General features: G+C 46.8%; 3 protein-coding genes and 1 non-coding gene across 4 annotated transcripts; 2 read left to right on the forward strand and 2 right to left on the reverse strand.

The window, feature by feature from the left end:
* Positions 1-250: 250 nt before the first annotated feature.
* Positions 251-2791, forward strand: F9C07_2287656 (uncharacterized protein). The gene is made up of 4 exons (XM_041295780.2): positions 251-747; positions 806-969; positions 1037-1834; positions 1905-2791. The coding sequence occupies exons 1-4, from the start codon at positions 361-363 to the stop codon at positions 2674-2676; spliced, it is 2121 nt and encodes a 706-aa protein (XP_041150933.1). The 5' UTR covers positions 251-360; the 3' UTR covers positions 2677-2791.
* A 466-nt stretch (positions 2792-3257) lies between these two features.
* On the reverse strand, positions 3258-5109 carry rgsD (the record flags this gene model as incomplete). Its single annotated transcript, XM_041295771.1, has 4 exons — positions 3258-4113; positions 4165-4248; positions 4301-4426; positions 4493-5109. The coding sequence occupies 4 exons, from the start codon at positions 5107-5109 to the stop codon at positions 3258-3260; spliced, it is 1683 nt and encodes a 560-aa protein (XP_041150932.1).
* A 4959-nt stretch (positions 5110-10068) lies between these two features.
* On the forward strand, positions 10069-10140 carry F9C07_t230. Its single transcript has one exon. It is a non-coding gene; the product is annotated as a tRNA-Gln (tRNA).
* A 448-nt stretch (positions 10141-10588) lies between these two features.
* F9C07_2264556 (uncharacterized protein) lies at positions 10589-11471 on the reverse strand (the record flags this gene model as incomplete). The annotated part of the gene is made up of 2 exons (XM_041295762.2): positions 10589-10949; positions 11013-11471. 2 exons carry the CDS (start codon positions 11469-11471, stop codon positions 10764-10766), a joined length of 645 nt encoding a protein of 214 aa, XP_041150931.2. The 3' UTR covers positions 10589-10763.
* Positions 11472-12976: the final 1505 nt, after the last annotated feature.

Consider the following 12976-nt stretch of genomic DNA (forward strand, 5'->3'; position numbering starts at 1 on the left):
TATATATAGCCGATCAGAAGAGCAGCAAAGACCTGGACCAAATGCCCAAGCTTTTAGCCGTACCGTTAGCCTATGGGAGGACTAAAATAATTGGATGTCTTCTCCGAATGGCCCCCAATAACAGCCGATTCGATTCTGGGAAAGGATCAGCGTGTTTTAGTCCTCTTTAATCGCTGCTAATATTAATTAAACTCGCCAAGGCAGACACGGCCTCGATTCGATTCAGGGACCAATGTTGATCCTGCGAAATCTCACTCTGGATCGTCAAGGCGCATGTCGATTCTGAACTTCCTCTATTTGTTCACTCTGACATGGCAAATCAACCCCGGATGCTACATATTCACCCTTTAACCACAAAATATGTCCCAAAAAACATTTGACCGGGCGGAAACGGTAGAACTGCTTTCAATTCCACGAGATGAAGAACCACTAGGGCCGAACTCGTCCAGCGAAGACGGAACAGATCTCAGCGACCGGACAGGAGTCCAATCGACGCGAAAACACCGAAAGAAGCGCAAAACGGAAAACTGGAAACGGTCGTTATATCTAGGCTCGTTATCAAGTATTATCGTACTACTGTTTAATGTTTCCTTTGTCGCCTGGGCCGTGTCGCATCATGATCTTACAGAAGATCGCGGGGTACTCTACACCGGCGATTGTACCAAGACCAAGAGAATGAGTACTGGGATTCATTTGGTCATCAACATTTTAAGCACTGCTCTGCTTTGCGCAAGTTCCTATACTATGGTAGAGAGATGTTTCTTTTACCTGTAGGGATGGTGCTTAGATCCTGACAGTCAGACAGCAATGCCTATGCGCCCCTACACGAGCGGAGATTGATCGCGCACATCAGAAGAATCAATGGCTGGATATCGGTGTGCCTAGCATGCGGAATTGGTTTCGAATCTCGAAAATGAAACTCATTCTTTGGCTGATTCTCGCGCTATCGTCTCTCCCGCTTCATCTATTGTACGTACATATTGGTTACTCTACGTTCAGTTCATATACTTATCAGAAATATTAACTGTAAGAACAGTTACAACTCGACCATCTTCTCCACAATCACAAACCTCGAGTACGAAATATTTGCAGGAAACAAGCCGTTCTCCGATTTTAACGCGAACAACGTCCGCCCACCTCACGATTTTATAGACAAGAATAACACCATGTATACGAACCCCTACTTCTCATTCTCAAGAATGCTTGACAAAGGACTCCACAACGAGCTCTACCGTCTGGAAAATGCCGACTGCATGTCCGCCTATGCCACGAACTTCCAATCCGAATACGGCAGCGTACTTTTACTCACTGACGACTTTCACCCAAACGACACCGACTTTGACTTTCTATCAATTCAGGGAGCCTCTACCCCGGTAAAAGGAAACAATCCATACGCTTGGATGTGTTGCAATCAAACCGTGTACGCCTGCGATATGCAGACTTTATGCCGCGACCAACTTCCGGAGATCCGTACTCATGTTGATAACTGGATAGTCGGTGGCTACCGCGTGAATTATTGCCTGGCGGAGAAAGTTCCAGGAAATTGCAAGCTAGAGTACAGTCTCCCTCTAGCTATTATCGTTATCGTGTTCAATACTGTCAAGGCGATCATCATCTGCGCCGTGGCCCTCACGATGACCGACCTACCCATCCTCACAACCGGCGACGCACTAGCTTCATTCCTCAAGACCCCCGAGATAAGAGATAGAGACCACTGTCTCATGACCAAAGCCCTAGCCAAGAATCCACCCTCCAAACCCCTTCCCTACAAAGCAAAGCCCCAAAGATGGGCTACCGCAGTCTCAACAGTCCGATGGATCATCTGCATAATATGGTAGGTACACCATATTCCCCCCATTACCAAAGCCAACACCACCCCCACTAACAAAACCCCACATAACCAGCTACACAATCGCCATCGCAATCTGCATCGGCCTCCTCTGCTTCGGTCTCAGCCAAATCACCAACAAAGGCAACCTCTGGTCCGGCCTCGGTATCACAAACACCGAAACCCTAATCAGCGGAAACACCTGGCCCCCTTCCCTCCTCACCAACACCATCATAGCAAACACACCCCAAATTATCTTCTCCATGCTCTACTTCGCCTCCAACAGCGTCCTCACAACCATGACCCTCGCCGCGGAATGGAGCAACTACGCCCTCCACCGAAAAGGTCTCCGCGTCTCCTCAACCCCACAGGGCTCCCAACGTACGACCTATTTCCTCTCTTTGCCTTATACATACGCTATCCCGTTGTTGATATTCTCGACCGTGTTACATTGGCTCATATCCCAGAGTTTATTCCTCGTCAATGTGGAAACATATGATATGCAATTAGAGCGGTTCCGGCTATTTGATTTCGCGACGTGTGGATATTCTCCTGTTGCTATTGTTTGTGCCATTGTTGTTGGTGGGGTCATGGTTTTTGGGCTGGTGGGGTTGGGGTTCAGGAGGTTTGGGTCTGGTATGCCTGTCGCTGGGAGTTGTAGTTTGGCTATTGCTGCTGCGTGTTATCCTGGGGTTTCTTCGGTAGATGGGGGTAGGGATGCGGTGGAGACTATGCCCCTGCGTTGGGGGGTTGTGTATCAGGGGACTGGGGATGGAGTGGAGGTTGGACGTTGTAGTTTTTCTAGTGGGGAGGTTGAAATGCCGGTAGATGGGGTGCTTTATCGGTGATGGTGTTGTTTTTTTGTATTATTAGGGTTTTGATACATGGAGTCTGTTTATTTTGTGATTAGGGTTATGTTACTTTTCATATACTGGGGTAGAGTTGGGAGAATTAGTTTGTTCTCTAGGATAGTATTGTAAATTGGAACCAGTTCCAGCATATGCATGCTTTGGTTCTCAAAGTGAAAATGTTATATTCACTGATTGAAATAATGAATAGACTCAATGCCACGATATATCCATACCGATGTCCGTATACTCAATGAAAGCCGAAGGCAAAGAGAGAGATAGAAAGAGAAAAATCAAGGAAAGGTAGAAAAGGTAGAAAGAAAGTACATACTGTAAACACAGTATATAAACAGGTGATAAGACAACAAGGTGGTATCCAAGAACGAAAAAAGAAAATCCAACATAAAATCAGAACTCATACATATACAATCAAAACCGTCATAAACTGCGCAAAAGGTATTAGAACATATGAAACACACCGTCTGCGTATATACACCGTGTATCCAAGCACATTAGCATATTAATATATACAGGCCTCGACAGAGTAAGCCCTATTGCGTTCCACGAGCCCGAGAAGCCGATCAGACAGCCTCCTCCTTAATGGGATCAGAGGATCTGCGACTCTTAACAAACTTGGGCCATGTATTAGTGAGAACGAGATACTTGATACTCTTCTCGGCGTCGTTAAAGACAGTTGGCCCGAAGGCCTCGGGGACTTCGCCCCAGAATTGCACGCGGTCGTCTGAGGACACTGGGTGGAGCTCGACCTGGGAGCCGTTGCCAAAGCTGGGTGAGGAAAGAGATTTCATGGGGAAACTGGGGGTATCGAAAGGAGTGACGGGGTCGACGGCAGCGCGCTTCTCGCCGTACAGGGAACGAGCAGGGCCCTCGAAGATGTTTTCGAGCTTTCGGAGATCTTGGGAGGAGATGTTCACGGGAAACTCGGCCTGGCTAACGCTGATAAACTTAACGTAGATATGCAATGCGCGGTTGAACCGTTCGTGGAGCAACTCTTTCATGTTATTGTCCATGGGGTCGGTGTTTTCTCGGAGCGCCTTGGGTAGCGAGTTCTTCCATTCGGCGACGCTGGTGAGGAAGGCGACATTCTCGCCGGAAAAGTCGTTGAGGGCGGAGAATTTCTGGAGAGGAGCGGGGTTACGTTCTAGGACGTGTTCCAGGGCGCCCATGGTTAGGATACTGTCGCGGGAGCCGGTGGTATCGACGGAACCGTTGTGGGATTTCCAGCCGGACATCATGGAATCGACCAAGGTAGGGATGGAGTTGAGGGACCTGGCTTCTGAACCAGACTTCCTCATTTTTGACTCCCACTGCTCGATCGCGTTGAACGTCTCTTGGCGGAGGGCGTGGTGGCGCATCACCTCCCAGCAGGGAAGAAAGACAGTGAAAATTTCCATGATCCAAATGGACAGGCAAATCCTATACCACGTCAGAAAGTTGTTTTTCCAAATATATAGACGAAGGGCTTACCACTGCGGAGGAATCCAGTACTGGTTGACTACCTGCATGGCAGGAACGTAGAGAGCGATGAGCCACATCGGGGTAGCGTGGAGGCTGCGTAAGATGTTAATGATAAAACCCTCTCTTCTTTACTTTTCATACTCACTTGGCGATAGCGCAGCCAATGGTCTGGACTCGCCAGCCTTGGGTATCATGGATATGGCGAGCTTTCCAGAGCACGAAGGGAGCGACAATCCAGGCCCAAAAGAACTGAAAAAACGCGGTGGGCCACCTAATCTGGGTTAGTATCAACTGAAATCGGGCGACCGCTTCACATCAGCATCCATGGTGTTCTTACCATTCCCAGCCTGTGCCCTGTTTTGCGGCCTGCTCCGATGGAGTACCCGTAACCTCGGTGCCGGGAATCCCCCAGGAGCTGTGCCACTTGCGAGAAATCACCCACAGCAGGATAGTGAGGAATATCTGAAAGGACATTGCGATAGCAACGAGGATGAGGATCCTCTTGGTATAATCGAGTCGGCGGAAGCGAGCAAACAAGCCGCCTTTGGGCTTTTCATCGGGAACAGACTCAGATATACGGCTATTATGGTGGGCAAATTTCCGCTGGTGCTTTGCGACGTGGAGGAAACGAGTGTTGGAAGCGTGGAATAGGGCTATTCCGCAGCCCAAATAGGTGCCCATGATCCAGTATTGGGCGTCTCCCGGCATAATGGGACCGATCATAACTCCAAACTGAACCGATGCCCAATACAAATGAAGCAGCACGATAGCTGATAGCGACATACCGATGCCTCGAATTCGAAGAGTCGGCATGTTGCGATTGGCAATGAGATAGATCATGCCCAGTGCAACGGCGGTCGTCCACACGCCGGCCCAGCATGCCCACCATATGCTCACCGGGGTGTATACGGCCTGCGGCTTAGTTTCCGGGGTGATTCCGAGTTCCGACCCCATGATGGCGGTGTTTCGCTGAAAGAATGGCTAAAGGAGCGTGGGTGTAGTTGGGTAACGTTGGTCAGCGATCGCCAGTCAAGGATGACAAGTTCGTGAGGATATCGAAGCCATGAAGGAAAGAATAAGTCAATGCACCTGCAAGGCAGCAGTTGGGCACATGGTCACCTTAATGGGTTTGCAGGATCTTAGATTGGCGATATCACTTGCAGATCGGTTCCAGGACGTGCATCCATAGTGACTCTCTAGGGCCATCTCATTGGAGGTGAGCTAGCCTAGATTGGAAGTCACAAAGGCCCACCCTTGGGACGATTCCTTGGTTTTTTAATCTCGACCCCCTCCGAACTAACGATCTGTGATTTGGAATTAATTACTGGCCCACATCCCACGCTAAAATACTACCGTCCATTTCTCACGCTGGATCACCGAAACAAAGCTCAAAAACGAGCGTTTCCAGTGGAGACGTAGCATCAGAGGGATTATCACGAGCTGGCAGTGAGATCGTCAGATAGCAAACTAGGTCATAACTGTTAACATGCTTGATATAATGAGGTGTTTCTTGCACCACGTAGGGCGGGATTGCGACGGGTTCACTCGGCGATACCGCCGGTGGACCCAAACTAAAAAAACTAATCCGCGGTCTGGGTCGGAGTACGTGCCCTATTTCCACGTGAACTAAACCGATCTTGCACGATGTCCCCTTGCACGATGTCTTCATGCACGAATCATACAGTGGATAATGCTCTGGACCTGCCTACCTAGGCAGGAGTAGATCTTAACCGAGATGGTGCAATCCGCCGATGGACCAATGTCGTCTCTGCTTAAGGTTTTCACCTTAGTCAGTTAGATGAATCCTTGTAGCATCGCAATCTCGCCGTTTGCGACCTTTTCCGTTTGCTAATGCTGCTTCGCTTGAGTCGTCCCAAATCCTAGGCTCTTTTTCTTCTTTGATATCTTTCGTTGTTGGGTGGAAGATATCCTCTATAATCTCGGCTACAGACCAGTTCATCTATTTTTTTACATCGCTTCGGACTCTCACAACGCACCTCGGCAATACCCAGTGACCAGTATTCCGGACCTCGTAGGTTCATGGCAGGGATCATAATTAATTAATCTACCCACTAAAAATCCAGCCGATCGGGAATGATCAGGAGGGATTCAAGATAGGTACCTGCGTCCCGTCTCTAGTGTACACTGTACAGAGTAGACAATCAACATAGGGCGCACGGTCGCACGTGGATATGGCGCTGTAAGGTACGGACCGTGAGATTGGATTTATAATTAATAGAATCCTTCCGTACATCTCAGTAAAAAAGAGTGAACGACCCATTAATCCGAATGTCCACCCCTAGCGTCTCTTGGCATTAGGGCTTGAGGTTTTTAGATGGCAATGGCTAGCTGAGCGGTGTGACCAAGTGGAGGGTGTGAGACGACTCAAGAAGTCAGTGGAGCTGGCAGCCGGTAAAGAAAAACGGGAGCTTGGGATTTAACTATTGTCTCCTGTCTCACCCCAAGGTTCCGCATTTTCCAGTTCTTGAATCCTTGAAAATGGAGAGAGTCGCCGATCCTTACGGCATCTAGTTTGAGTCACGTGATATGGTTTGGGTCAACAAACCAAACCAATTCTCGAATCCTGATTCTTGAGGCCATTATAATTTAGCCGTAGACCCGGTTAGCAGCTTTGATTTTGTCTTTACCGATGTTACCGATGAATATACCAAAATCAAGAAGTAAGTCATGATTCATGATAGTAATGTATTAGAACGTGAAACGATCGTGAGTGGGTTTGCGGGTCTTTTATTGGCAAAAATTCTGCTAGTCCCGTCTTAACACGGTTCTAGATATGATTTAGGAATATACAACGAGCTACTTGCAAGGGGACGGGATATTCAAGGAATATATTGTTAAATAACCTCATATCACTACCCAAGTAGGAAGCGGGTCAAAAGCTGGAATCGCCACAGTGGCTCTATCTGTCCCACCAACGCTCTTCTTGCAGTACGGCATGACGACATCTGGTGGAGTGGAAGGATCAGCAAGCTCAACTCGGGAGCATTTCTCAGGGGCCAAAATGATCAACATCTGCAACTTGAGAACAAGAAGACTGTCATTCTCTACTCCGGGATAACTTCTGGAAAACTACGGTGGATTTGATGGAGTACTTGAGCGAGCTACACTGTAGCTTGAGAGGATTTTCTCCGCTGAGCTAGAGCAGCACATTCTGGTCGCTGAGTGCATCGTTCATGTACCGAAAATATCAGACTATCATCGCCCTTGGTTAGCCACTTTTTGCAAGGGGAATAGCTGCCTATATGATCACCTCGTTATCACTATCACGCTCACAGTCAATTAAAGTTATCATCCTGCAGTAGGAGATTTTAGCTCCAATCTCTGAGTCTGGGCCCAGTACATAGGTGCTGAATCCGTGCAGAAGAGGGACCTAAACTTTACAAGGATGCACTAGCTGCGAGACATCCCGTCGGATATAGACCGAGGATACATTAAGCCATGTGGCAAGCATAAATGGGGTAAGTCGAGAAAGTAGAAAGGGAACGCAATCAGGGGTTCTAGGTCACCGGAGCGGAGAGAGCCCTGAGTTCTGGCCGAGTCCGGGGAATGTGATTGGGAATGTTGTCGATAACCAACGCGAGATGTTACGATTGAGAAGGAATCGCATCCCTGCCGCACTATATGCAAGGCTTAGGGTTAATAACAATAGTCATACTTGGCCAAAGGATTTGTTGGTTTTTTCCCGACTGCGTTACAGTACATGCTTTTGGAAGCCCTAAAGCCAATCGATCATTGTAGGGAGAATATTTCCGATTATATGAGGCGATAGCGAATAAATCCAGCAATCTGTGATATTTAAGAATTGTGCTGGCCCTGTATTTACGGAGTGCCGTCAGTGTGATAGCTTTTATATACTGACTTCAACCCAGGCTTTCGATAGATGCTGATTGAGAGTTTATTGCCGCGAGTCAAAGAATCAAGATTTTATTCAGCTGTTAGAGACCAACTATTGACTGTGCGGCTGGCAGCCACCTCACCGGTGTGACAGAACCTAGCTCCGAAGCACCATCGTAATCCCCGAGTCCAATACAAAGGAGATAGATAAGATGAGCGAAAAGAGATTGAATAACCAAGTCAATCCTCCCACATGTCACCAATTCCTTTGTAGATAAACCATCCAGTCTGCGCTCCTGGTTCTTACTCTGTCTCCTCATATTCAATTCGGGGCCTCATTACTAATAGTAAACGTTCTTCCATTAAAGAGTGATGCCAGCAGTCGAAGGTTACCTATTTCACATTTACCAGTATAGGCGTAGACAGTCTACTAGGCAATAACAAGTCAACTTCATAGGATAAACTACATATTGTTTGTCGGAAACTGCGAGGTCGAGATATGCATATCGTCTTGAACCCTCGACCATGTGACCTAGGTAAGCATATGTGGATTAACGCAAATTCTTCAATCCGTGCTCTTTTGTGTGATTCATCCGTTGGACAAGATATACTGCGTAAAACACGAGGCTGTGAGAAAATTATACTATGATCGAATGTGCAGATGACACAATTTAATAATATTGGGGTGTGGCAGGTTGTATACAGGATCCAAGTCCGTTTCAGCCTCGCGTTACCAAGCAAGCAAATCATATGTGATTACAAAAACGAATTCTCCTCGCGAACATTCAAACTCTCATCCTTCCTTACCTCCATGTCGGGGTTTACGGAGATATTTATAGTAGTAAAGAGCAACCACAATATACTTCACGCCGAGCCATATACTGTAAAATCTGGAGTATGCTGGGCCAGGAAATTGACAATAATACCTTTCAAATACATTATAGTAGATGCAACCGACAAGATCGGAGCAGTACACCAACATTCTACTGAAGTTCTAGTCTGGCAGTCTATCCACGATCTGTACATACTATCCGCCATGTATGCGTTTTACTATTATTATGCATCAGGGTGGTATAGTCCATGTTATATGACTCCTGGATACCGATATGTATAATGCACATATTAGATGGGATGGGAAGGCAGGGCTTACTATGGTTCAAACTTTGTTATTGTTTAAGTTTGCACAGTACCGCCCACCTTTATTTCTCTCTTGAGCTATCTTTACTTCTCTATTCTATATACGATGGAATGTATACGTGCATGAGGTAGAGATTGAGATACTATAGTAGTATAAAGTCTAATCACGCTGAGCTATCTAAACGTAATACATCCTTTGCAGTTGGTCTTGATCGTCGAGATTTGAAGTCCCCGCTTCAGGCACTACCTTTGAAGCGTGTGACGGGAAGGCTGTACGCGCCCTTTGCTCTCGGCCAGGTCAGTCATGATTGTGAGTTGCGATTCGTTGACGGGAGTAATGGAAATAATGGAAATAAAGGAAATGGAAAAAGGCTGCGTTGCTTAGGCACTATTAGTGTGCCTTGTTGCGCAGCGTAAGCAAGCATTATCGATACCTGAAAAAATCGGCAGGCCCCCATGTTCTGATTCAACGCGCAGCTTATATATCGCCCTGAGACCACATATATAAGCCATCCAGTATTCCCATCCCTAATCTTACCATGCACACGTCTCAAATGCGTCCTCATAGCAGACACTGTGGCCTCCTATTACTTAGCTACTTATGTCTCTACCCATACCTACATCGTAATTCATGATCATTCTTGCCTACTCTAGCGGTGCACGAAAAAATATATATATCCTCAAAGAAATGGCAAATAAAAGACCTCTCATTGAAAACTTCACCACCAACAAATAAAACCACTCCGGCTGCAAGTTAACGAAAAACTGATAAATATTGATAGCTGGTCTTGCTATTCTGGAGTGGTAATCAGCCCGGGTTAAAATGTATGTATACTGCTCAACCTCAATTTGTGCGAGTTTTCAGTGACCTTTTGATGAAGCTTATATTTTAAAAACTGTTCCAACTGTTCAACAACCAGCGGTTGTGTAGTGTAATGGTTATCACCCTGGATTCTGATTCCAGTAATCCCGGTTCGATCCCGGGCACGACCTCATCTTTTTGTTTTTCTCCCCCTTGAACCGTCACTAAGATCCCTTGGGACCCACATTCACCCGTGTTCCCATAGCTTTGTTGCTTTATGCGAGCTAAACAAATCGTGTTTTAGCTGCGCCGTAGTTCTTGAGCAGCTACGGAAGATTTCAAAACGTCGATGTTGTATGAAGTCGTGCGATTTTTAAGCACCCTTAAAAAAGTAAATTAAAATCTTTCTCCAAGATATACCATTCCCAGAAGGGCTATTTTACACCACAACATAAAGCCATCACGAACCGGTTGAAGTGCTAGGCACATTCACCTTTAGACGATCATCGACAGGGGAAAATGGAAGATCTTGATGATCAATAGCCTCGCAGAAAACACTAATTCTAATGAAGAGAAAAGGAAGTGAATCCTTCCGATTGTCATCCGAAAGCCGAGGTATAAGTCTATTAATAGTTTATCGTTTGGCCATAAGTTGAGGCAAGCATCGTTATACTGTTCCCTGCTTATTAGACTACACCTATCCCAAAGTAGGCCACAGAACATGATCAATTGAACCGAGTCGTAAGTTACAAAAAGATTGGGTCATGTATGGGGAGACCCCACACCCTGCCTTATGCCTAGATTGCCATTTATGTTACAGCGAGGATGAACTGCGTCGAGTCAAATAGAAATAGTAAGTACCCTTAGCACCGAACAGCTTAGGTGTATCCATGGCACCTGCAACCATATCGTCGCTCACATAACGAAAATGGTCAAAAATAGGCTTTTGGTCATAGATCATGGCGGTCGAGGTGACTCCTCGATAGACCACCTCCCGTAGCTATTCAGAAATAATAAGAATGTCAGCATGGTTAAGAACGGTTTCAACCACGGGTATGCGTACCGAGCAATGTCCCCAATCTTCCTTCCATACCCGGTTCCCTTCTGCATCATGAACCATGATCGGATCACCGTCGTCTACCGACCGGAAGTCTTTCCCGGCCCATTTCATTTCCTTGAGAAGCTTATGTCCAATATGTCCCGTGTCGATATCGCCGCCGTTCCACTTGCCAATCAGGAAGGAGGGAGGAACTGGCTTTAGTTGGTTGTATACATTCTCCACCGTTGATTCTGGCACAAGGTCGGTGGCCTTGGTGAGTTGAATAAACTGTGCCTCAGGTCTGTCATAGATTGTGAGTTCCTCCAATGCATTTGGATTGTACTGAGGCAAGCATGGCGGACAAGACTTACCCTGACATGATTCCTTGACGAGTTCGCAGACTCTGTCCGACTTTTTCGATAATACTTGGCTGATATAGCATAAAATTCGTTGATTCATAAAATAAGTCCGAATAAATGGCATTTATACAACTCTACTTAGGCGGGGGTTCCCCATGGGCATCTGGGGTTCGAAAAGCCTAGGTCCGCGGGGAGATCGACCCGCGGGGATTCAGTAAACCGCCGTGGACAAAACAAAGTTCTCCGTGTATGTGATTTGACAATGTCAGATACGATTTGGTCCATACCCCATATATCCTTTAGAAGATTAGACATTTCCTCTAATTGAAAGGATGACAAGGAAGCTTTATCCAATGAAGCGTCGTCATCAGTACTGGTAGACCAGTATTATGGCGGTTACTTGGCAGAGAGTTTTTAGATCAGGTATATCGGTGGTAGGTGACGTTCACGTCGAGCGCCGTATAAGTCACTGTTTTGGTGTCCTACTAGTATGTAATGCTGCCTGATTAGAGTAAGTACTTTCTGAGTCGGCCTTCTCCTCCGATTGTTTTCAAGGTTCTTTGGGTAAAGGCTTCAATGGTCGATTGGTTGGTCAGGTATCCGGCGCTTAGCTGGCGCTATGAATACCCTCCGCCACGTGAAGGTAGGGAGCAAAGCCCTTCTCGAGATCACTTCTTATTTCCAGACCAATCCTCTTTTGCTAAAGCACTGCACTTTGTTATGATTACTGAGGTAGCATGGAGGTTGTATGCTTGCCCGTGACGCTTTATGCCGCGCTGGTAATAAACGCTGACAGAAGGTCTCAGATGGGCTAATAACAGCCACAAGCATGCCCGGTCTCGTAAGAGGCGTTAACACCATTTTCTGACCATGGGAGCGATGGACAAAACTTCAATGACCTTGAATAACCATGATGGCGTAAAGAATCAAGCCGTTCACCAGAACTTCTATGGCCGGTTAGCTTTGGGAATGGCGGCTACCCAAAGCCGGAATTGGAGAGCAATTCGAGCGGTATGAGAAGCCTAAGTAAAAGTAGAATTACTTTGGGTGTGCTAACATTTGTTAGACTCGTCCGACCGACATGATAATGGTAAGCGCTCTACTTCGGATTCGAAAAGCCTCCATCGCTGAACGATATTTATAGATATCCTTCGCTCACTAGCGGTCCCAGGGATGTTTGATCGACGATGTAACCTGCAACAGCCCTATCCCACCACCTGCGAATGGATATTTGACCTAAAAGAGTAGAAGAACTGGGAGGGAAACTCTCACGGTCTGCTTTGGATAAAGGGTAAGCCTGGCGCAGGGAAGTCGACGTTAATGGCATTCCTATACAATAGACATAAGAAGATATACAAGAAAGGACGACAGGGTATCAATCTCGAGTCCTTCTTCAACGGTCGAGGGGTGGAGTCGCAGCGCTCCCCACTCGGAATGCGCGTTCGTTATTAAATCAGCTCTTTCGGCAGGATGAGGTCGTACGCCCACTAGTAAGGGACGAATACCGTGAGAAGTACCATGTCTTTGGAGGGAGCGGACATGGCTGGCATTGGCTACGGTCGGAGTTGGAACAATTGCTTCAAGATTCCATTCTTTTGTCAGCACAGGAACGACAAGTTACGATCTTCG

Source organism: Aspergillus flavus, chromosome 8, assembly GCF_009017415.1.
Source record: "Aspergillus flavus chromosome 8, complete sequence".
Classification (NCBI taxonomy): domain Eukaryota; kingdom Fungi; phylum Ascomycota; class Eurotiomycetes; order Eurotiales; family Aspergillaceae; genus Aspergillus; species Aspergillus flavus.